The 25,944-nt window shown below is 41.2% G+C and overlaps 1 protein-coding gene across 6 annotated transcripts in view; it reads right to left on the bottom strand.

The window, feature by feature from the left end:
* The window catches only part of CRMP (Collapsin Response Mediator Protein), a 265,863-nt gene that overhangs the window by 128,659 nt on the left and 111,260 nt on the right, over positions 1-25,944 (bottom strand). Inside the window, exon 1 of one of the 6 annotated variants that reach the window (XM_071595918.1) lies at positions 13,349-13,594. The exons of the other annotated variants lie outside the window; for them this stretch is intronic. Coding sequence (XP_071452019.1) covers positions 13,349-13,387 — 39 coding nt within the window. The 5' untranslated portion in view covers positions 13,388-13,594. Of the gene's footprint in view, positions 1-13,348; positions 13,595-25,944 lie in introns of those variants that run through there. 6 annotated transcript variants of the gene reach the window in all.

Below are 25,944 nucleotides of genomic sequence, written 5' to 3'. Positions count from 1 at the left end.
TTTAAGGATTTCAAAATTACAGACCCGTCACCGGAATTACTTTCTTATCCCCGGTAAGTTTAATGCAGCTGAAAGAAGAGGGGATAGCGAGGGTGTGGAGGGGTAACGCGGCGCACCCATACCAACATCTACGACTATGCGAAGGAACCTGTGCTCCACATTCTGGGTTTACCCTCGAGGATTCGTACACCACTCGATCGCCCTGATAAATTTTTGAATGCTGCACTGAGCTGCTGATAAATTTATAGGTTTTCTATAATTTTTTCAATCTGCACATAAATTTGCCATCATCATATCAGCACAAAAATTAAATCGACGGCTAGCTTAGAAAGGTCTGGAACTCTGGGTGAAATAAGCCTCAGTGCGAGTGAGTTCAAGTATTCAGGGCTGAACAGTCCTATTCCCCGGATTATTATCACGAGTATTAACATTAATCATATTAACACGAGTTTCCAGCAACTGGAGAACCACAACACCTGGATTTCAGTTTCCGTTAGTTCAAACTCATCGGCCTGGATCTGAACCCGGGACCTTCCAATCAGTATCTCGCCAAGACGCTAAAAAAGGTGTACCGGTTATGCTATATAAAGGTTCGATAGCCAACGTTGCCCGGTCGAATTTCACTATGAAACTCAATATTTAAACTGGTATGTTCGGAATACCAATTGTTGACATTAAGAAGAATTGCTGAGAGAAACCATGGCAGACTTATACGCTGCACTTGTCAATTGGAAAATAAGCATTCGCATAAAAATCCATATCATTTGAAAACATCTTTACATGCGTTTACTATTATGAACATGGACTTCGGTCTCTCGAAATGCAATTTTCAGAGGAATGAACTAGACTGTGATTTTAAGGCTGCTAGGAGCCGCCCAAAACCAAATGTTGACGGGTTACTCCCGATTACGATTCAGCATGTAAATAGGAAGAGGGAGAAAATGTTAATACCATTTATTTATCAATGTTTACACATGTGTATGTATATATATATATATATATATATATATATATATATATATATATATATATATATTATACACACACACACAAAATTATTAATTAGACCTCGACTACGCCAATAGACGCAAGTGCTCGAACCTCCTGCTGAGATTCTGCACACCATTTCCTGCGTAACGGGAAGCTAAATTTGAACTGCCCCACACACTACTTGAGCGAGTTGCCTATTTTCACGACTATTCAGAATCTGCTCCGACCCGATCTTTACGGCCCTTTCCACATAAACACAAATACCTCCTGACTCAACTCTGTTCAACGAATCCATATAATGACCCTACTTCAAATAACCTTCCCGGGGAAAAGGAGATCCAGAGGTCCCAAACAGAGGTTTCATGACAATGGAAACTCTTTTGCCCTCAGTCCGTAGTTGACTGCATTTCTTGATGACCCCTGTTAAGATGTCATGTTCACTACTATATGAATGCCTAATTTTACCTGAAAAAGAATATTAACGCGTGAATTTTCAGGATTCATTGGAATCTTTATTCGTTATTAAGATCTGAGACTGACATAATTGATGGTTACCGGCGTAACTTGATGGAATCGATTCATATTGGAAATGAAAAACTTTATGATTTTTGACTTTATGATTCCACTAAAAATGTAAATTTTTAGTGGAATCACAAATTTACTATTTTTTCATCTCTAATGGGACTCTGAAATACGAAACGCAAAAACTATATTTTAACTGAAAAGATGCGATTGCAGAAATACTTCCCTCACTACTCCTCATTCTTTAAGTTATAAGATTAAGCCCTTGGTGAGAGCAATTAATATATGATACTCTTTGACACAAGCCGCACGAAAATCCTACGTGTAGATAGTAATTTTATGTGTAGATACATGGTTAACTTGAATTTAACAATGAGTAATAAATATCAATTAAAAAACATATAATTTTTACTGAAAATTTTCGAAAGTTTCTGAAACTTTGATTCCAGCGCCAATTCATCTTAGGCAAATTTAAGATGTGTAGAATCATCAATTAGTGGATTTCTTTTAAATCCACCGTTTATCAATCAACCCGAAGGTATTCGAACAAGACAAAAGAGAAGAAGTCCACCCGTTATGTTTCACGTAATAACTATCAGAGACCGCCGTCATGAAGATGGTAAAATGACCATGAATACATCTAACATTTCTATTTTCATTCCACCAATTCGCTGAACAAATAAACTCAATCCGAATGTCCCAAATAAGAGAAAGGTGCTACTTCCCGACTCACCGTGGGCCATCGGAGCTCCAATCATAAACGGCGAGGACTCATGAGCATTGACATCCCTCCGTGAGTTACCAATGAACGGGTACTTACAATCTCCAGCCATTCCTTAACAACCTGCTAAGAGTGCAAAGCACTTCGACCACTGGTTCCACGAGCGCTCCAAGACACCCAAGAACAGTTACTTTATTTCTGGCGTGCCATTTCAGCACTAAGAGTAGCTATACTTTTCCTTCGAGGCTAATTAAAAATCTCTAACTCCATTACCAATTCATGTATCGGCTAATAAATAATTTCACCATCTCGCATCATTTACCATGACCTCGAATTCCTAGCAGTAAAGCTTATCCAGGTTCCACTGTCCATTGCAATCACTGCCTAAACAAACAAACACTAATTCCTATTGCCACAATATTTTTTAAATATAATCCTAAAATTTGACGCAAAATGTGTTTTCATGAATGTATCACCGGTAGAACCCCTGATTTTCATTCTACTCCGGGTAGAAAATCAGAGCACAAAATTATTTTAGCTCATCAACGAAAGCAGAGATGACCCTGCAACTAAAAATATAAAAATTCATAAACTGAATTTGAATGATTTACACACATGAATTCTATTAATCGTATCATTACATACATTAACAGCATATTTGTCGGATAAAATTTTCTTACCGTTTAGTAAATATCCATTAAAAGTAAGGCTAGAGTAGAAAATTAGTAAATACAGATTAACAGTTTACCATTGATTGGGGATCGCCCCGTAGTACGGAATCCTTTACCCTCTCCAAAGTCGTGACTAAAACCGTATAAAAATACCTCGTGCATCAATTCGGAATTCACGAAAATAAAGCGATACGGAATGTCAGTTAATAATCATCATCAATCAATCTAAAGACTGAAGAGAAATGAGCCACGGCCCCTCCTCTCCCACTCACAGGCCATTGAGGCGGCATTATGGAAAAGATTACCTCTACGCTTAACTGTAAAGCTTCACATAAACTCACACGGGAAACATTCAGAAATAATTTCAGCGTGCTCTACATGCATTTTTCATACACGCACTATCACATAAGTGTTCAGTCCAGGTATCAGCAGTTGATCACATTACACTTTTTCCACAGTGCACGACCATGACGAAGATGGAAATTTCGGTAATGTGGTGCATTAAACTCCTTGGAGCAACATCGCAATTTTTTCGGGGTATTAAGTCTCAAAAATGGATAACAATCCCTACTGCAACCAAGTTATTATCTTTTGCCCGGAAACAATACGATACAAAAATTGATCCCATCTCTTCAAACGATGGGTGTGACATAACGGATTTTATAACTAGTTACACAAAACCGACCGTGTCTAGCTACGATCTTAGGCTAAGTCTAGTTTCCATTAATAAAGGCAAGAACTTGAAAGGACTATCAACCCGAGAAGTTCGAATACTTAAAAGCCAAAAGAAATATGTATGGAAGCAGAAATCTGAACAACGGCAGATGCTAAATAGTTTTACATTCGAGTTTCGCCCTTCAGTTAATTGCCTGGAGGACCAGCGAAGTTATTTAACGCTTCATTCATTTGCTCCTTATAATAAAAGCAGTAAAATTACAAGGCACAAATGAAGAAAGAATTTTCCTGCTAATTTACACGGAAAATGGCAACAAATTATTTCAGTCCCGGAATTCTTCGGTATTTTTCGACCACCATTAAGCATCCACCCAGGTAGAAATTGCATTGAATGGGGAATGCCAGGAGAAGAATGGCTCTTCATTCACGAGAATCCCAACCCTCAACCCCATAATGGCATCCCTAACAATACAAAGAGCACGTCGTCATCTCACTCAATGGATTCCCTCAAAATTGAAAATTGCCAAGTATTCCACGTATATTTTTCACGCAAGGAAAAGATGGGATGGAGCGCGATTACAGTCATCTTTTTCCCCATCTAGGTCACCTGAGGAAATATACGTCCACGAAACATAATGGAACAAAGAGGACACGAAATTAAGCGTCAAACACATGCAGACCTTTGCCAATAGAATGGGGAGCTCTTAAAATGAGGATGCCTAGTCATCCTCTCCCAACTGATACTCCAGATTTCGTCTGCGCGACTGCAGGTTCGTTCCGCTCGGAACGTCAAATGAAGCAACAGCTAAGCGATGCGCCAGTTTGGCCGAAAACAGCGGAGGCGTCCAGCCTTTCTTCCCACGGTTGGACCCTTGCCGATCCGAGACGAAAAGAAAGCAAGAAAACAGAGGGGGAAATGGCGCCACGTCACCCACCCACCCGAGGGGAAGAAGAGAGATTTAGAAAGTGTTCCATCGACTAACACATGCTAGGAGAAAAGGATATAAATGGAGCCCTGAATGAAAAACGTTATCGGATCGCGCGGAATCCGATGACCCATTTCGGAATGCCTTCGAGTATCCCCCCGGGAGCGGTGCTTAGGGTCTGCACGAGCACACATGGCGGCAAAAATGTTTCCGCGTGCCCCGCGGACACCCAAGGACTGCTCGAGGCAGCCATACAGACAAGACGGCTGCGGCCCAAAAGATAAGAGCCGTCGATTAAGGAGAGATGCCGTGCGCAGGTAGCGACCGGAGGGCATTTCATTTTTATTAAGATCCATACGGAACTCACACCAAACATTGATCCTTCGCAGCGGTTATGAAACCCAAGTTGCATCACTAGTTTAGCCACGCGAGCAGCATTTTTTTTGCTGCAGATATTCCAACACTACGGTAACATCGCAGCGAGCGTCTCCGGGAGAGAAGTCTTCGCTGATATTTCATTTTTAAAAAAAGGGGGGAGGAGGGAGGGAGAAAATTTTTTTTAAGAATCAAGCCTGGATGAAAGCAGACACCATTGCTTGCCTACGATGTGTCGCAGTACGTACGCGCGTAATGCGACATATCCTAAACTTAATTTTCAAAGAAAAGTTAAGGCACCCGAGTTCCCTAGTGGCACAAGGGGAATTATGATTGTACCAAATTATACTGGTAGACAGCCACCAACGGGATAAAATGAGAGAGAGCTCGTTACAGACTGATTCAAGAACTCGTTCTTCCCCGCTCGATACGCAATCATATCGAAATCTTACCCAAGTGCCTAAAAATATTAACTTGAGTACTAGAATTTGTGGAATTGGTCAAAAGCAACAATTATTGCGTGCTTTTATGTTGACATATTTGTGCAATAGAGTATATTATATTAGCTAACATCTATTCAATTACGCATAAACTGATAATTCTGCATATGTGGCTCGGGTCCCAACACAACCCGCCACGTCCCCTTTCGGGATATTTAGGTATTGCGCAGATGTTGAATTTTTGTAAAATGCGATCATAGAAATTTTATTCGACAAAGATATTACAGTGTGTCCTCGATCAAAAAGTTGACAGGTGAGAGGTTAAATTTTTGCTAAGTTCATTTAAGCATTAATTCTTGCGAACCAAGAGTTTAATACTCAGGGTGCCTGCTTACGTCAAAGTAATAATAAGGGCGCTTCTACATCAAAGTCATTTTACATTTCGCACGTAACAGTATTACACACGATAGCAAATAATAGTATTTAGCCATTAGAATCGAATTGAAAATTGAATATGCGAGGGTTGCACGAGCGTTTGTAGAAGATCGTAAGTACAATCGACAACAACTTATATTATAAAACCATAAACACTGTAATCAACCCTAATCGGTCGTTATGGTAGAATTCATCCAATACTAAGCCCGACGGCGTAGGAGGACCACTTCCTTTCCATGGGTTATTGGTTTCACAGGAAGATCTGATACGCGAAAAATCACATAACTTGGGTGGAGCTGAGTGTGCCCAGAGAGGCTTGCCCGGGAATCGAACCCGGGCCCTCCGGTCATTATATTACATCAACTGGATTATTTATTGAAAGCAATAACATCTTGTCTCCTAAATACATTATTTAAACTGCCGTCTATTTTGCTCTGGTAACGCGATCGAGAATACGTGAACCATTCTTTTAGACTTTGAGAAAGTTATTTTTTTCCAATGTGTGCATGGTCCAATTATTCGCTCTGGATGCATATCCGAGTGAAGCAGCTGTCTCTCTTCGGACACCCGGGTGTGTGAAGGCAACCAAGGGAAGGGGATTGCTCATTCCAATGTACGTATGAAATATTTGATAGCTTTCTCACCACCGCCTGTCAGATCTAGAAGAATTACATATTTCACACTCAAGAAGGCTTACAATTTATTTTTTAAACGAGAGAAATGCGATCAAATAGTAATTTTAATCGACAACAATGCCACGCTCTACCATTGATCGAAAAGATTTACTGGTGAACGGTTAATTTTTGGAAAAATTTAACCACAGCAAAACTTGAACGAGTTAACTGATCACAAAACCCAAACTCATACCTGGCCAAAAAATGGTACAAAACGGTTGCCATATGCACACGCTATCATTCACATTTTTAAGCAATACATATAACAATTTGCTTAAAATATCTAAGAGAGACTTCTCTGCCATCTTTGAAAAAATGTCCGCGATTTACAGGGAAATCTAAAGTTGATAACATAATAAAGGCACAAAAGACAAAAACCTCAGATGAATTTCATCTTTCTGGGACAACACAACCATAAACGTTTGAATTCGCTGCCTGGAGAACTGGCCGGTTAATACGTTACGACGGCGTCCACAGTCGCTCTGCGTCTGGAGTCCCGCCGCAGAAAAAAATAAAATGATCCCCTTATCACCGCTCCGCAGACGGCGGTTTTGAAAAGCCGTTACTCTTTCGGCACAATTAAGACTTCGACGCAATGCGATTGCCCCTTCTTTTAACACGTTTCGAACATCAACCATGTAATCCCGGTCCACGAACCGCGAGGTAACTTTCCCACGCTCCCAGGGAACAATTCGCAGAAAGCCTGGGGAATATTTGTGAAGATAACGCCCACTTAGCAGCGCGGCACTCTGCGGTGAATGGATATTGGTAGACTACACCAATGCTGGACGCCGGTCGGTTGGTCGGCCACGGTCGATCGAAGAATCGTGAACACGTACAGCGGAACACCATTCCCTAAAAAAAGATTTACAACAGTCCATTTTTTGGTCCCTATTCCTCGAGAACTAAACCGGCTCCCAGTGCCATGAACGATGGAAATTCACAAAGTTGTTCCACATTATCGCCCACGTGAATGGACCAGCTTCAACGTGACGCAACATCATCGGATACGCCTCCTTAATTTTCACATAAATTCGTTTTTCGTACAAACGAGTACATGACAAGTGACTTCGGCGTGTACGCGTTAAATATTTAGCACTGCCTATTGATGGATGCACTCCATTGAAGTAACTTGTTATACATATAAATTTATATATAGTCAAGTGTCATTGTTGCCTTAGTCATGTTAACATTTCCTGAAATACATACTCGTGGAAGCTGAATTATACCATCAACGCTGTTATTTCATTACGCGCATAAAGAGGCGGTTGATGATTAAATTAGTTCTGTATGGGATAGGTCCCTGAGAGTAAATTGCATTTGCTCACTTAAAATAAAGGTTAAAAATATCACTCGATGACAATCTCAATTATAAATCGCGTATTAATAGTTAAACCCACTCGCCGTTCCCCCATTAAGGCAATTTGTTTGAAGAGAACAGCCACGTTTCCACGTTCCTTTTGAATTTGAATGGTATTTTATATCATCACGGAATTCACCGATAGAACGCTTAGAGAACTTTCGCGTGGAAATAGAGAAATGGAAATACTCATCGCCCTTTCACGGCCACCAGTAGCGACTCACGCGACGCCTTCGACCCTGTAATGGGGGTCGCCACTCCGCACGTGTCCTGAGAGCCGTTCTCTCAAGACTCCGCTCTTGGGGTGAAATCTTTCTTTTTTTCTCCTTCGCCTTTGAGGAAAAAACCCGAACGATCTTAACCTTGTTCGAGGGAGCACGGGGGTGGGAGGGGCGCGAGGAGTAATCACTCGGAGAGGACAACCTTTTGATATTGCGCGAAGAAATTACTGTTCGGCGTTGACTGAACGACACATACCTGCCCATGTTTGAAAAGAGTGAAGTCGTTTAAAAGCTCAGAAAACCAAATGTGCGCATACCTCGGCTTCTTGTTCATTATAGCTTCGCCTGCTACGGCTATCCGAATACCGCGATCTCCCTTGGAACGAATTTACCAATGAAAACGCAAGTGAGCTCGACAAGTCATTGCAATTAGTTAATTGTCTTTTTTTTAAGTTCAACGGTACTCTAAAATATCGAAAATACAAACTAGTATACTTTTCACTAACGAACAAAACTCACACTTCCATACAAAGATCCAATGGCCGTTAAATTGTCTCCTACTGATCGAAAACAATTAAGCAACAGAAAAATGGCAGCACATTACTACGGCGGGTGTGTACGGGAAAGGAAAGCTTCGCCGGAGGCTTTTTATTCGATTTCGGACGCTCTTCGGCCTTAACTCTCATATTAATACGAAGACGACCTCCTAATTTCCAAATTACGATTGCATATCGACATGACATTTTGACGATAGTGACGTCGTAATCGCAATACTGAAACTCCAGTTAACCGCGGATGAATGGGCTTCCACCCTTTCACAAGACACCAGTGAAAGCTATATGAACACTTTTACAATTTATCGCCATTGCCGGTGCCTACTAACTCTAACTCAACTCTAGTAAGATAAAGCTAACGCCATTGTGGTAAGGACTGTGGTCAATGAACTAAATTATGACTCAATTAACCTCGTGCCGAGCAATCGGGACTCCCGCCGTGGACCACACTCCCGTAACTAATTATGGCATCACTGGTGAACAGAATTCCTTCTCCAATTCCTGTTGGATATAATATACCGCACTTTTTACGAAATTTCAGGAAACAAGATCATGCATCATTTTTTCCCGTCAACATACGAACGTGTTACGATAAACGGATTACGGCTAACCATGGTGGAATGAGACCGACGAATAATACAGTTGCTAATCTTCCACACAATTATAAACGCGGACCACGGCTCGATTCGAGATATGCACTCGGCCAACTGATTAAGAAATCAGAAACCGGTTTCGTGAGCCTTAATATAATATTTAAGATTTGATTTGGTTCTTATTAATTGTACTATCTGGGGGGGAAGTGGGGTTTTAAGGCAACGCGCAGAGTCCATCTCCTACCATTATCCTCACCTTGAACTACTTTCACGGATGCCATTTCCTCCATTAGCATATTTTGGATAGAACTTCCGATGGCTGACTTAAAATAAATTACGCTGGGACTGAAAACTAGGAGAGCGTCGAGAAGCCAGTGTCCCCATCCTCCCCTTTCCTTCTCCCAAGGTGACGAGGGAAAATATTTTATTCACGCTGGAAAAGAATCTCGAACAATAAATCCCTTTCCTCCCCGACTGCAATTAAATTCATACTCCTACCTCAAGGAGAGTTCGAAGTGAAAAGCAGGAGAGAGATGGTGGGGAACGGGTGGATTATGAGAGACTTGCACGGCTAACGGACATATAGGAGAAAAAGCTGTGTGCTCCGCTGGTTTGTTCCTTGGAGGATGGATGAGAATCAAATCGCCCATGGAATAAACGATAGAAGGGTGAATGGGGTTTGATAGTTCGGAATTAATCAAGAAATGCACCAGTTGAGTGTGGTCGAAAAGACTCCGAGACGTTAGCGAGATGTTAGCAGTCTCGGGATGAGAAAAGCACGTGTAAGACGACGCGTGAATGCAAAAGAGGTAAATGAAGTATGCAGGGGAAAATTAGTTAAATGGAGCTCCCTGAAATATCTTCCCAGAAAGGAAACGGCGTGACGAGAATAAAATGTAAATTTACGGAATAATTTACATCGTAGTCGTTAGCCAGTGAAAATTTAGAGTAATAAACTCTCATGGAATGTCTCATATGAATATGTTACTCATTTAAAAAATAAATGATAATCATGGAATCAATTACCATGCATCATTTAAAATAATCCAACCTTTCAAAATCTTGCGGCCTTTCAGAATGTGTCCAGAGCGGAATACTATACTTGGGCCACCAACGGTCGGTTGCGGGGGGGGGGGGATGACGATCCCTCGTCGGAGGCAAACTACCTGAAAACTGGCTGAGGAAATCCTTCATTTGATTGGGGAGTGCGGAATTTCCTGATATTCAAACGTGGAAAAGTCGCCAAAGCAAATAAATTGACACTTACTTGTGCAAGAAATAATGAGCAGGAGATATTTAAATGATTTCTAAAGAATATTGGCTGCAAATATGTTCCTCCACTCCCCCCTACTGGTTGCACTCTCGTAGAACCAACTGATACCACTTCACCATTTTTGACACCATCTATCCTAACAACAAAGAAAACTACTCCAAACATCTGACGGTATATTCATATTGTCGGATCTAAGGATGTTCCAAAAATATATTTATTTTTTCCCAAAAGATATTTCTTGTTTCCCTAAAGGTTCACTGATAAACCGCTTCCTATACAATTTGTTGCTGGGCATACACTGACCACTCATGAATACTCATGGATACCTCACGTACCCTGTCACAACCCAGTTCTCTTAAATTACTGCCAACTCTTATCTCACTGGACGAAGCCATCGCATTTGGCACATGGCCGCCCAACAACGAATATGCACCGCCTTTATCAACTCATTGCCGTATTCACATTTTCCTGTTCGCGTTACCAGACCAGACGTGGCCTTCCGTGGTACTAGCCGGCCCGGCGGAAACTCTCCAAAAATTTCCAACGACTAAATAGCGAAGGACTACGCGACAATTGAACAGATCTGCGGTCCTCGGTAACGACGAATATATATTTTTCAAATGACGCCTCGACAACCATCATTTCGACCAATAAATCCCGCATCAATTTCCTTTGTACGTTCCCTGAACACATTGGAAATGATGGAACGTTCAAAACCTAAGAAAAACAAATGCCACAAATAATGCTCATAAACAGCAAATTGCCATTGTCACAGGTAACTTCGAACTGCATTATTACAACAAGACGATTAACATTACGAAAAACGCTGCTTTATTACAGACTCCATCGATAACGCATAACGTGGGATTTGAGTGTATTATCGACCACGGATGGAATCTCACACAAAAGATGACAGAATTTAAAGGAAACCCACGGCGTCGGTTTCCAGCATTTAAAGAGGATGGTCGGAAGGAGCTCACATGGTTATTGATCAATGTGAGCTACTCTTTCGGCGGGAGGTCTGATTAAGCCTCATCGCTCCTGAGTTCCAGAATTGTCTAGCACTTTTTTCGAGGCCAAATCCCCAAAACTTATTTCAAGGTTGCTAATGCCCCACCACACACAGCCTCCGGCTAATTACGCCATTCTGGAAATTGAAACGGGAAAGAAAGGCCGCATCCCCAATTCCCGTCATTGTCTTTCGAACCCCACACCCCGCCGCTCCGACCCCCGAGGACCACGGCGGCAACACTAGTGCGGGTGGATGGGGGGGCGGAGGTTCGCCGAGCTCCTACCTCGGAGACCTTCGCCTCACGACAACGAAGGTGTCCAACGGATGGATGATGGGCAAGAAGGAGGCAGCGAAGAAGAAAGGGGGCTGAGAAGGCGTGGGAGTTTACTTAGCAAATGGTCGGGCGAAAGGCACACTAGAGTCTGAGGGGGGCGGGTGTCCCCCGCGAGGCGGGCGGCTGTCTCGGGGGTGCCAAGGGTCGAGGACCGCTGAAAGCGAGGCGGGTGGGAGTGGCAGAGAGAGAATGGGGAGAGGGAGGAGGGAAAGAGGAGGAGACTTGTGGGGAGTGGGAGGCAGGGAGAGAGAGAGGGTTCGGGAGATCAATAGCACACCTCGGGAGCTGCCTCGGGAGGAGAGCGGGGGGGGGAGGGCCGGACCCCTTTCACGGACGCAGTGCGGGAGGAGCGTTGGAAACGACACCGCCGCGCGGGGGGGGTGTCGGTAAAAAGATGGGGCGCGGATCGGCTGCACACGCCGAAATTCCCTAACGCCACGGCAACCTGCGAGAGCGGCACCGTGCACCACCACGCCCTCCGGTGCACGCTAAGAATCGGAACCGAACACCCGACACCTCCCTCCGCTAGCGCTAACCCCCCCCCCATTCCTCTCTCTCTCCATCTCCGAGAACGTTTCCAAAAAGTCCCTTTGCTCAATCCGCCACACGACGTGACCGAGTCCAAGAATACATCCCCGCAGCTGGCCACACCGTGAGTCGGAATAGCTTTACGGACTGACCCGACGACTTCAGCGCGTTCGTGGGCTTGCCGCAACCGATGGTGTAGAGGCCGAAAGGCGATTCATGCGGGCACCCAGCTCGCCTTTACCGCGGGCGAAAACTCAAGGGAATCGGGGAAAACCTTCACAAGAGGAACGTCGGAACGTCCGCCCACATATGAGTCTCGAATTAATTCTGTTAGTAAGAATATTTCACGCTAATTCACAAACGTCACCTGAAACATGCCTCGTTGCCGAAAACCGTGGACAGGGAAATATCTACTGCAAAGGGGCATAATATATATACATAGGTTTTCGTGAAATGCAACATACATATACGATAGTTACTATTGTAGATATTACACAGCACTGCTCATATCACTTGTTTATTCACGGCAGTCCCCACCCCCATGCCTCAGAGCTCTTTACAGCGATGAGGCCTGCCATGAAGATCTTCAAAGTAAAAAAGCAGTGAAATTGACCGAAGAGCCAATTCAGGTTCTATAGCCACTTCACATTCTATGTGCGAACAATCCAAGTATCAAGCTTGACAATGAAATACATGGACCAACAAAAAGAACACTTTCAGCCAACAATTGAAACAGCATTAACAACTCACATGTCAATATCTTCAATTGGTTAAGTAATTACCACACAAAAAATGAACTATGAACAAACTTATTCAAGATAAATACTTGTCCAACGGTTAGGCAAATAATTTTAAATTCAAGAAAACAAAAGCCGGTCCTATTCCTAAAAGCCGGTCGGACCCTCAAGGCAAAAGAGACATTCACGAAGGCATGTACAAGTTTAAAGTGAAAATCAAGATGAAAGCTTAATTTACCACGTTATTACACAAGAATATACACATAAATAATCATATACAATGGTTAAATGAGAGAATATTTTCTACCTGCAGATGAATGGGCACTTTCTTGACCGGAGTACACATTTCTATTTTTAAAGAACGGCAATGCAGAAGGAAAACCTGCTCGACACTTCTTTCCGCAAGGAACTGCTAGGTTGTCTTCTCAACAAACAGCTTTCATTCAACTTGCACAGCGCTTGAATACGACACAAATTTGAAAGACTACAGCAACTGAACACTACCGTACACCTCCCTGCACTTCCCAGTAAACAGCACAAGCCGAACGCTGCCTCACACTGGCCGTCTCCCGCCGATTCCCCGCTATAATAGTTACTTCAGGGTGCTTCGCCGCCAGTGGCGCTCCGCTCACTTAGTAATACAGAGTGCCGCAAGATGGCAGGTCTTGTACAGTTCAAGTTCAGGGGCGATTGAAGCGTGGCGCCAGAATCATAAAAAATGATTAGTGATGGCATCTAGCAACCATTATTAAGCATCATAGCTTGAATCAAGCGAAAAATTAGTATTCAAATATAGTTTTCCTATGGTAATATTTGAGTTTGCATGAATTAGTAATAAATAATCATCAGAGGTCGAAATAAAACAAGTTGTTTTTGGTGAATATAGCTTGGTCTTGTGATTTTCTATATGCATCCGGTGATAATACGCTAGTATTTGCCAATTAACGGAAAACGCGAAGGATATATTAAATATTACATATCTTTATTCTATGAGAAATTCTGTTCACTAAATCGATTCTCCTAACAATGCTAATTGTTTATGTCGATTTAGAGTGTTTGGATTTGTCCTAATAGGAATAGTTCTCCGCAATAATTACGATTTCATCACATATACAGGGTTTGGCAACATAATTGTACTTAAATAGCGGCTGAATTTCGAATGAACCCAAAGGAGTTTAAAATATTCGGGAACTAGTCATTAAGATAAATGGAGCTGTGAGACTATTTAAATATGATTTTCTGATAATCACCACGATGTAAATTAAATTAAATATTGAGCCAATTTGTATAGAATGCAATAAAATTATCTTTTCATACTGTTCTCCATTTGTCATTAATTTATAAAATACCGCTATTTTTTATTCATCATTAAAATGTATTGTCATAGATACATTAACGATATCTATTTGAATAATTCAATTTATAATTTGAAACGACGCATGAAATAAACATTAGTTTCTTTTCCTAAAGTCACTCTGTAGAATTTTATTTGTACTTGTGTCTTTGGTTTGGCATTCAATTTGCTTTAACGGAATGAAAACGCATATAACTGGCCAAAATATTCTTCATTTGCATCCTACACTACAATGCGTTACAAGGGTGTTACAACAGCAATCGGCGCATTTGTTATCATTGGCAATGGGCATGCGTTTATAATTGCGAAGTTGATTTAACGTACTACTGTGATCACGACTTGTGTGAGGCAAAGAGGATTCCTTAATTCCCAATATTCGGCCGTCAATTCTCCTCAACTTTTCCCAGTGTTCCCACCTAACATTTGTAACGAGGGACTAAAACTACTTATCCTGCGCCAGTTTTAAACCTATACGATTTTTATTCTAGCAGTGTAAAGTCGTGCATGTAATTTTTATGTTTCTATTGATTGCCGACCCAGGATCTCCAACAGTAATGTGATGCTTTCCACTCGCTCACAACGATTTTTCACGAGGTTTGCAACTTTTCTCTGGTTACTGACGATTTCCTAAATGAGTTCCTTCTAAGCAGAACCCCAATAGCTCGACTAGTATTCAAGGCGAGGTTTTACGTTAACATCTCTCCCTAACTTTTAATTTCGAATATTTCCAAAATATTTGCTTGATGTAGCGCTAATCGAATTACCACCGCCAACTGCCTGGCCTTCCACCCAAAATTACATTCATTTATTTGCCCCAATTTTGTTTTTATTAGACCCTTCTTCCTTGTCATTTCAGCGTAACTCTTTCCTCCTCCACCGGGTCCACACCTTGAATTATACCGTCAGCGCTCATCTTCTTTCCCTAAAGATGTTTTGCAATCGTCCACCTCCAAGATCCACTAATACTACTTTTCAACTTCCTCTCTGTTTATAACCCCATCCATAAGTTAACATATTTTCGTAAATACTTTTATTTTCAACTTGATTCCTTTGATACCGACAATGCTTAAACCATTTCACTTCAAAACGCGAATTAAACGCGTACATCGTTTAAAAAACCCAAGAGAATATCAATCTCCATACTGAAAAGAAAGACTTGTACTTTTCCACAGATTTTATTATATGGTACAACGCGTTTCACCGACTTGCGGCATCATCAGTTACGTACCTGATCAGTTACGTACCCGAAGTCTTTCTTTTTAGTATGGATATTAAATACTTCCATGAAGTGAAGCCTGAAACAATAGAATATAGAGTATCAATCTGTCATAGCACTTAACTTGAAATTCGACTTCATAATTCTGGAAGATTTTTAATTTTCGTATTCCTTTGAATTACCTTCATTATATTAGCCCTGTGCATTCCATCGATGGCCAATAACAGCATTCACTAGACTCACTGGATAATTTAAGTTTTAGAGAGAAAAAGTTGCACTCACTTTTAATATAAATCTATATATCATCTTACCCATTAATTGGTGGACTTCATTAGGCAAAAGATTGATTTCACTGTGCCCCCAAACACCATAGCATATGAATGTAATCAGACTTCTGGGTATCGTAAGTATTCGTAGATAGGTATCTGCAGGTCTATCATAAGAAATGGATGTGGATGAACTCAATTCTTAAACACATATATAAACACACGTGCATATATATAATAATAAATACATTTTTTAATAGTATGGAATGCACTAACTCGTGTGAGCACCTATGTACTTCCCGTAAATTGAACAAATTTCTTTTATTAAAATTATATTTTGTTATAGTTACAGTATGATTCACTGAAAGGAAATTGTATTCAGCCCTATTGCGCCAAAAGTTCTATATTCACATTCGCAACTATAACGACGGTACAGATCAATACCATGCTCTAATGATGTGAAATACGATTATTAGAGGAACCACGGAACCAAGAGAAAATAATACATTCTCATTATGAAAATGCACAAGCGCAGATTAGGTGTCAGGTGCCATCTGACACTCTTTAAGTCCGTAGAATCATGACTACACTTGAAAAAATAAAGTGATCATATGAAATAAAATTTATATCATAAAAAATAATTAAATTAAGCAAAAATGTTAATATCATCGTCTGATTGGCCCTCAAAATCATGTCTAGCTAATAATTAAATGTGATCTAAGATTAGCATCATAGTTTAAAAACTTGGACAACTACGGTAATTATTTTTCAGAATTTCACGATCGCGAAACTTTCGTATAGCTTTTTTCCTCGGCTCTCTTTCCCCCCTGATACCATGGGCATCCCTAAGTAAGATTTTACGGGGTGCTTCAGTGGTGAGAGCGGTGGTGGGTGAAGAAGTCATTTAATCACTCGGCAGTAGCGGTCACACTCGACCTTCCTCATCAGCGGTGGGACATTACGGTCGCATCACGCTCAATTTAAGGACTTCAGTTAAGAAACAAATTTCAATCGGACTTGAGAACATGCACGGAAACGGGTGTGCCCACACTGCCACTGCACCAAAGAGTCTTAGTGTGACGCGAAGGATGACCCACGCTCATTAAAGGAAATGATTCTATCGCCAATTAGCGAAATTTCGAGATGGCCATAAAAAATAACCACAATATAATTAATTCTACGCCGCGGTCATTTTTTTCTGCTGTCTTCCGTTCTTTCAGATGTTCATTTCCCTCAAAGCTAAACATCTGTTATTAAATTTATGATAGATCAATGTTCAAATAATTTCTTATATTCTATGACGACGCATGAATGTAGGGATACGATTAAGTCGCTCAAAACTCGCTCACAAACGTAATCTTATGCTCTTCAATCAGGTGCGATCGTGGCTCGTAATCTCGTGTCACTAGAGGCCTTAAATTACAATAATCTCGCGGGCAACGCAAAAAGTTTGAGGAACAGAGACGAAGTACAGAATCATTTAATAAACCTTATGGTCCCATGGATAGGCGCAGGAAAGGATAAACGCTTACTGATTGGCTGAGATATTGAGAAGATATACGTCAATGTGAGTGAAGCGAGAACTTGTGAACACGTTAAGTCTTAAGTTGGTTAGTTCTCAAGTTAAGTGCCTGCAATCAGTGTGAACTGGCCATTGGGGTTCAGCGGCGTCCCGAGGTGCAGAGGGAGAGAGGGGATGAGGGCAGGGGAGAGACGTGTGGCGTGTGAGGGGCAGAGGATGGAAAAATGATGAGAGGCGTCCATGGGATAATGACTCGTTCGACGGAGAGTGTGCGGCGATTGTAGCTTCCCCTAATCCTGCCAAGCAGGTAAAGGAACACTACCGGAAGATTGATGTCGTCGAGAACAAGAGCCGGTCTATCGAAGTTAATCCCACCCCTAATTTACACCTTCCACCCCTGCCTGTTATCGGTGAGCCGAGTCGAAGTTTGAAAAACCGGAGATTTCTTTCTGGATTTTTTTTCGGATCGGAGATGCGCACGAGCTACGGAGAATTTGATTGACGAATAATAAACTGCACTCATAGCATTATAATCCTTAATGTAGTCAATATTTTAAATTATTCAAGCTAACCTTATTAGGTAGTTCACCAGGCAAGATGCGAGGTTTGTCTGAAAAGCCTCCGACCTCAAGTTAGAGACGGCAGCACTTTTCAACAAAAGTTGAGAAATGTGGTTGTGCATTTGTTGAAAGGCACTCACTAAAATTTCAGCCATTTTTAACCCTCAAATTTTGTTTGACAATCGTTTGAGCGAGTCGTTGTGAGGGTTTTGTGAGCATGGAAAAAATTGAAGATGGAGCTATTAATAAATAGTTGTTTTTGATAAACACAGGCTGGACAACGGAAGATTTTTTTTACCTCTCCTAAATAAACGTATTTACACCTCATACCACAATAAACCATTCTTAAATTCCGCTTACAATATCTCTCTTTTTATCCCATTTAGCATCACTATTCTATTCTTACCTCTTCCTCGCTTGCTCAACGGTCTCCTGTATACTTATAACGCACCCTTACACAGCTCATCGCCAATCAAAATACTCTGCATCCATCCTTAATGACTCCTTTGGATATCTGTCCACCATCCCCTCCCCTCCCCTCCCCCATACGCAGTACTTCCTCATTTGTATTTTGTCCATTTCATCTTCTCCATCTTTTCCCACACCCACAATTCAAAAGCCTCCAACCTACGCTTATCATCTTGCTTCAACGGCCTTGTTATATTGAGGCAAGCCGTACATTGAACGAGAAACAAAATGAATATGTTTCCAAAGACGTATATCACAGATAAATATAATTTGGGGAATATAAAACAGGCCCGGAAAAAATCAGCAAGAAATCACCCAGGAATTATTTATTGTACATACTTCCTGTATTCCATTAGATATAGACAAAGTCTCAGGAAAAAAAAGATATTTTAAAGGTTATAATGGCGAAAAAAATAAGTATGCATCGCTTTGGTCACTATTTGAATTATAATACGAGTCATCTAAACTATCATTTCAAACATTATTTTCCCTTCTATGCTGTTTTGGCAGCTATATTGAATAAATGACTCCTCATAGGAAAGATGGAACCGCTATTCTATGACAAGTGCAATAGCCAATTCATCATAATTAATATCTTGTTGGAATGCGTTAAATATGTCGAATTCAGGGACAAACACCCAATTAACAGCGAAATACATACCAATCTATTTTTCAACGTACACTATCCTTTATCAGTAGGTTTTCGACGATGCACGATGATTATTTACTTTCTTATGGTTACTTTTTAACCTATACCTCCCGTAGTATCCTTGGAATTCGGATATACTATATGTATACATACGTGTATATCGAGAAAGGTCAGTCTGACCTGAAGAGGGCCGAAAGCTTCAACTTTCTGAAATGTGAGTGTCCTTTTACGTGTCATCTATTTTATTTTTGTGTTCTATTGTGCCGTTTTCGTGTCATATATATATATATATATATATATATATATATATATATATATATATATATATATATATATATATATATATACATACATTGAAAAGTATTTATCTTGTATGTTTCAATAATGGAAATTCGCAATAGAAACAAGTGTAAAATATTTCAGGTAGGTTGATGTAATATCGAAACTAGAAACGTATACCGTGATATTCCAAAATAATTAAAATTTGATTTATTGGATTTCATTAATTCAAATTTGGTGCCAATATGATTACTGTAGTGATACCGAAGTATTTTTAGTGTAATGCCAAATTATCTGCGTCATTAAAGACCATTAAAGAAAATGCGATTAAAAAAATTTAAGGAAGTAACTCCTAGAAGTGGGTCGCGATAGTCCAGGGGGTAGAGCGTTGGAGAACTGACCGGAGGGGCTCAGGTTCGATTCCCGGGCAAGGCACTCTAGGCACTTGCAGCTCCATCCAAGCTATGTGATTTTCCGGGTACCAGATCTTCCTGGGAAACCATAACCGGCACAGGGAAAGGAATTGGCCCCCCTACCCTGATGAGTGAATTTCACACGCCGTCGGGCTTAGCACCGAGTGAACTCTACGAAACCGACCTTCGAGTTGATTACTGTGTTTATGGTAAAAAAAAAATATATATATATAAATATATATATGAATGCATATGATATTTGTATATATGTATCCGTATATGTAAATACACATATGTATATACATATAAGTGTATGCATATATATGTATATGTAATTATGTGTATATATATATATATATATATATATATATATATATATATACTATATATATACACACATATTGTTTAAGAAAATCAATCTATAGTATAAATACGGATTTATAAAAAATATATATACTGACCTAATGATGCTCATAGACCATTTAATTATACAGATTTTCGTAGTAGTTATATATTTATTAGGGAACGCTGAGGTCATCATCGCCATTAGAGATAGATTAGTAATTAGGTATATTACATGCTCAGGGAAAGGGGTTTGGGTGGAGAGAAACCCAGCGTGGAATTAGCCTACCCTGAGGGACAGGCACATAGGAGTTCATATAGTTAAACCTCTCATCCGACGGATAGCCTACTACTCAATCCCCCCTTAGTGCCCCACCCAAAGTATCCCAATTAGGGATCGAGATAACAGTGTAAAACCCTGTCATCTCCGCGGTTTTAACCCGGGTCTTTGTGTTGGGTAGCCATTGCATTAATTACCGCACCATATCGGACGTCATGATTTTTTTCATTCACTAGTTTTAATTGGATATTTGATGCAACTAGGATAAATGATTAGAGTTAGATAACATATTAACGAGGATTTTGACATGTTAACACTATTTATAGTATCGCCCACTATTAATCTCATCGAACTGATTTTAAGGAACAAATTTATGGATAAGTTCAAATTTTAATTCAGTTAAAAGTATCACTAACGGTACCGCTTTTCGTATCGAACCAAAATACTGCATGGATTTGGGTAAATTTTAGATTTTACCACCCTTTATGCACTTGGGAAGTTTTAAGGTCTTAATTGATGAAGTGCTAGCCCAAATACCACTTAAAGGTTCGATGTCTGTGGTATAACAATTTAGCCCTGACGTCGCTAGGATTTCGTCAACTGGGGAACTGGGAGGAGACAATACATAAGTTGGAAATTGATTCATTAACATGCCCAAGGCTCAGTGGAAATCCCTCGGGCCAACACGGAATCATACGTTCATGTGTGTGATCCTCACGGGCCCCATTTTTAAATAAATTTTGCTCTAACGGATCTAGCTTAATCGAGACCAGACGGGAAACACCTCCTACTCCCTAGACGGCGAGATCTTGTCGATTTTGGGCCCCAGACGCATGTACCCCGGCTCTTTTAGGGCTCGGGGGAAGGTCCATGGTGAGGGTGGAGGCTGCTCTGGCCGCTTGTAAACATCTCACAATAAACCTCCACAAACGATCGTTTGCGTTTCTACTCTTCAGTGCCTCACAAACCCCAAAGAGTGTCTATGTATTCAAACTCTCGGATAGAGACACACTCGTTTAAAAAGTTTCACCGTGCTGCGAAGCTTCCGACACGACAGTGACCAAAAAGACAAACGCACCAATAAAAACCAATATGACTCTTACTTCTCCCGAGAAATCTGTACGCCCGCACTTGTGCTATGCGTCCAAGGGGTGGGAAGAGGAGGAGGGAAGGCGGAGGGGAGGTGGTGATTGTGGCCCGCCCGTCCCTGCCGTCTGCTGAGTCGTGTCGGTTCGTGGGCTAGACGCACTCTGTTCCGCCGCCGGGTTATCGATTGCTCTAAATAACGGATGCGAAAGTGGCCATCCGCAGTTGGATTCGGACAGTTGCCAGGCGACGGGCGGGAGGGCTGAGGGTGGGCCGGCGAGAGAGAGGTTGGAAGGGGAACCCGGCGCCATGGCGTCTATTAGAGGTGCCCCCTTCTGTTTGCCGAAGAAAACCTAGTGGGCTCCGAGTGAAGGAGGAGGAGGGCGTCTCTCCTGCCCACCTGTGTGAAGGGGACTGGGCATTGCGTGGCATTGACAGCAGCAGGTGTGGGGAAGTGCAGCGCTCCAACGAAAAGTGGTTTCCCCGACAAACACCCGGCCAGCCCTGACTGCTGATCTTGGTCTGATCTCCTTCCCCTCTCTTTAGAGGGGATCCGAGGGATCGAAGCCGACAGTGTCGCCAAGGCAATTTGTTGGCGAATTTGAGTTCGTGGAAATGGAACTCATTTATGCCCAAGAGCAATTGCACATGCAATAGAAATGCTTCAGAAACCGATTTTTTCCCTCTTTTTCGCAGTTCAGGGAGAATTTATTCCCAGTCACATTTTTTCCGTCGATATCGGCACGACGTTGCAATCCACTGTCGGGACGTAAGTGGGAAGTATTGACGTCATCCTTAAACATTTCCTAAACAAATAGTTTCGACGCATCGGCGTCATCCTCAGATACCTGCACAATACCCGAGGGGGTAAATCAGGGGTAAATCTATCCATACGGGAGTACTCTATATTTTACGTCGGTGTCCATACTATTTGCCGACGTTCAAGTATTCCAGCGCACGAAGTAAACTCGAGTGATCTCCACTTCACGAAAAATATTTTTCGGGCGTGTTCTCATTTTTCATTTCAAAGAGGTTTTGGCATTATATTGGGAATTAAAGAGAAGGAGGTTTCAAAAGGTGTGATTTAAAAAATGTAGATATCAAAGATTATACGAAAATATTTTTCAAGCCTCATCACCCAGCCCCTCCCTTGCACCATCGACTCCAAGGTAGCCTCGACTCCCCGAAACGACTGCCGGGAATGAACTGGACAAGGGGAGTGCGTAATCTCGATCATAACTTGCTGACATGCCCGGTTTTCCTATGCGTCATGTTTTTTAGCTCCTGAATTCCATTTTCGGGTTACTTCGTCGAATTGGTCTAGCAGTGCTAATAGAATCAATACGCATCGTCACCTTTTTACTATTAGCCGATAGTGTTTTTGGAAAGCAAACCACCTGCTCTATTATGAGATACAGGAAGTCTTAAAGAAATTGGATTAGTGTAACAGAGACTGTACAGAAAATGTATGAAGGCCTTTTAATCTAATCTTACGCCAAAAAGATCCAAATAGACCTTACTTACGAGGAAGGATTGCGTTGTTCGGATATAAAAATGAAAGATCCAAAAAGAGATGATGCAGAAATAACATAGTATAATCAAACGTGCGTAAATGCAAATGTTGAGTGCAGTGTGCAGTCTCAATATTTGACCGTAGGAAAACGATCGATACGTTTTTCCGAAGTTTTGCTCTTAAATAAAATCTCTCACCACTATTACAATGATCGCATTTTATTTTCCAAAAGATAATCTCATTTCGGATTGATTCTGGCACAAAATCGATCCCAGTGTACATATATTCCTGTGACGTATAAAAAATGAAATAACCAGTTTTATTTGACTGCGTCGTTGGTTTCGAGACGGCAATCGCAAGAGTACATTTTCATGATTAATTAAATAACGTAGATGGGAGAGGATTGGAGGAATAGGCGACTTAATAGAGACCTATGCAGGACTCAGAATGCATTGATATGGGTACCGGATGGTGAAGCAGTTTGGACAGTGATAGGCTGGGGATTTAGATAGGGCTCTCCTTTATCGCTCGAGATTTTCGATGTGCACGCACAAGGGACGGTCATAGGCTTGGGCAAGGCTGGGGGTAGGACTGGGCAAGGTAGGAGGGGGTGTAACAAGCAATAAGTTTGTGGACAATCAATCTTTGGCTAATCAGTGAAGTCAGGGATTGCAATCACTAGTGGGAGCCATTCAAAACCAGCACCATGTGGGAAGAGAATCAATCATAGGAAAACGAAAGTAATTTGGTTTTCAAAAAAGAAGTCTAAGTCTTGATGGTATAAATCGGAGCAGGAAAAGTACTTATTTAAGAAGTGTCTTACACAAAACTGGGCATAGTACTATGGATATAAAAAGGAGAAAAGAATTAGGTAATTGAATTATTTAGAGAAGATTTTTAAAGGAGAGGAAGTTGATGAGAAGTACACTAGTTAGTTTACGTAAGGAAAAGGCTAAAGTAAACATCATTGCAGAAATAAGCGGTGAATGTTTTTAAACTTTCTCCTCTGGATTAGATCATAGGATTTACAGGTGCGTTTGTAGAAAAGGTGGAAAAAATAAAATTAACGGAAAGAATAAAAACTCTAATTGTAGGTTCTAGGCGTGATAGGGGTAGAAAGATGGCTGATGGGAGAAACTCTAAGGTAAAAACAGTGGATTGAGAAGATAATGGTAGATAGTAATTCAACTTATATACCGAGAAAAATATTTAGAAAAAAGAGTGACGAATAAATTGACAGCTAATGAGGAGAGAGTTTTAATCAGTACACGCAGAGTCGTTAAGAGTTTCATTGCGTTTTTTACACGAAATGTGCATATAAAATTAAATAAACATATCAGACGGAAACTTAGAGAAGTTGAGGCAAAGATACGTTCGCTTACTTTCGTGCAAATAACATCGTTCTTAAGCGGGTCCCTACACCATCGTATAGATTTCAATGATCAAACTTCCGTGACGAAAAATTATCCCGAATCATTCAGGCAATCAGTCAGAAAAATTATCCGGAAATATTCGAGATCAGTTAATTTATTTTCAAGTGCTCTCTGCTCAGATGATAGAGCGTGAATTCGAAGCCGGATGACTCTTTTCAACTTGTAATGAGGAGTGGCTCAAATTGAGCGCAAGAATTTCCAGAGCAAGTTACCGCAAAATTCTGAAGGAATTGGAAAACCTTTATCTGCGGGCAAGGACATTGGGATTTCAGTTTCGGGGGTGGACTTCAATTTTAGGACTTAGAGCAGAAAAACGTCCTTCACGTTGAATGCGTGCCAAACATCTTAAAATAGCTTGCGCCTAGTCCAACTCCGCCACTGCTGATCACCATGCACTGGCATTCACTCAAGAGAGATTAGGGAGCAGTGAGAGAAAAAAAATACCGAACGAATGGACGGTAGGATGGATCTTGAGGATTGCACCTTGATTGCGGACCGATGGGATCCACCGTTTTCCACCATTCGGAGAATTAAATGGTGGAGAAGAAGGGGCCAAATCGAGGAATTCTTATCAATTACCCGGTTAACAGCACGACTAAGGGAGAGCCTACCCTTCCGACGAAAGCCTAAAGAGCATTTATTACGGCAACCTCTTTCACGCTGTTACATTCGGATGCAACTAACGTTTTTAATATGGCACTACAAGGAAAATACCTTCTTCGTATGTACGCTTCGAATCTCTCTAATCGAATTGCTTATTTCGACAGGTAATATGAACCGCCGGCGCAACCCAAGCCCTCGGTAGCTTCTTTCCCTGCGAACCCAGAGAGCTCTCCGATGCACCAGCTTTAACGGCGTATTCTCCGAATTTGTAAAAATTCAAAGGTATCCCCTCCTCTAAACCTTTATCAATTCCGCTTTCTCGTTTCACCCGAACGGAAGACGTTTTAAAGAACATGAGGGCCTGCATTTTTATTGAAAGTGGGAAGGGGAGGGGCAAACCGGAAAGGCACGGGGGCACGGCCAAAACGGGAGGGTGTTCCGAAGCAGTTTAAGAGAGGCCGATACCTAACGACTGGGAACTATAGTCAAGAGAAAACAAAGGCAGCTAGCAAACCGCTCTAGAGTAGGGCAATATATTTCGATATATATTGAGTCCTCATCGATAATTTTCATTCCCTTCTCTATTGATAATTATCGAATGGAATGCCTATATCATCGATAATTTTATTTCGATATTTATTCGGTGCGCAAGAGTTGCGAATTATTTGAATGAGTATTCACACGCTAGCAAATGAAATAAGACCTTCCCTGGATTTTACCCGTGCCAGTAGGACCTTAACAGGTGTGGCGGATATGATGAAAAATCAGATAAAACATTGCGAATGGAATGAGAGACTTGGTAATCAATCTTGCACAGGTTTATTTAGGTGGTACAAATTGCTTTACTGCTCTGTGGAAAATATATTTCACTGATAAAAGAAACTATTCGTATGGAGTGCAATATAATGTATGATTACTT

This window comes from Hetaerina americana, unplaced genomic scaffold (assembly GCF_022747635.1).
Source record: "Hetaerina americana unplaced genomic scaffold, ioHetAmer1.1.p SCAF_70, whole genome shotgun sequence".
NCBI lineage: Eukaryota > Metazoa > Arthropoda > Insecta > Odonata > Calopterygidae > Hetaerina > Hetaerina americana.
Note: the sequence above shows the minus strand (reverse complement) of the source record. Positions and strands in the feature narration are given on the sequence as shown.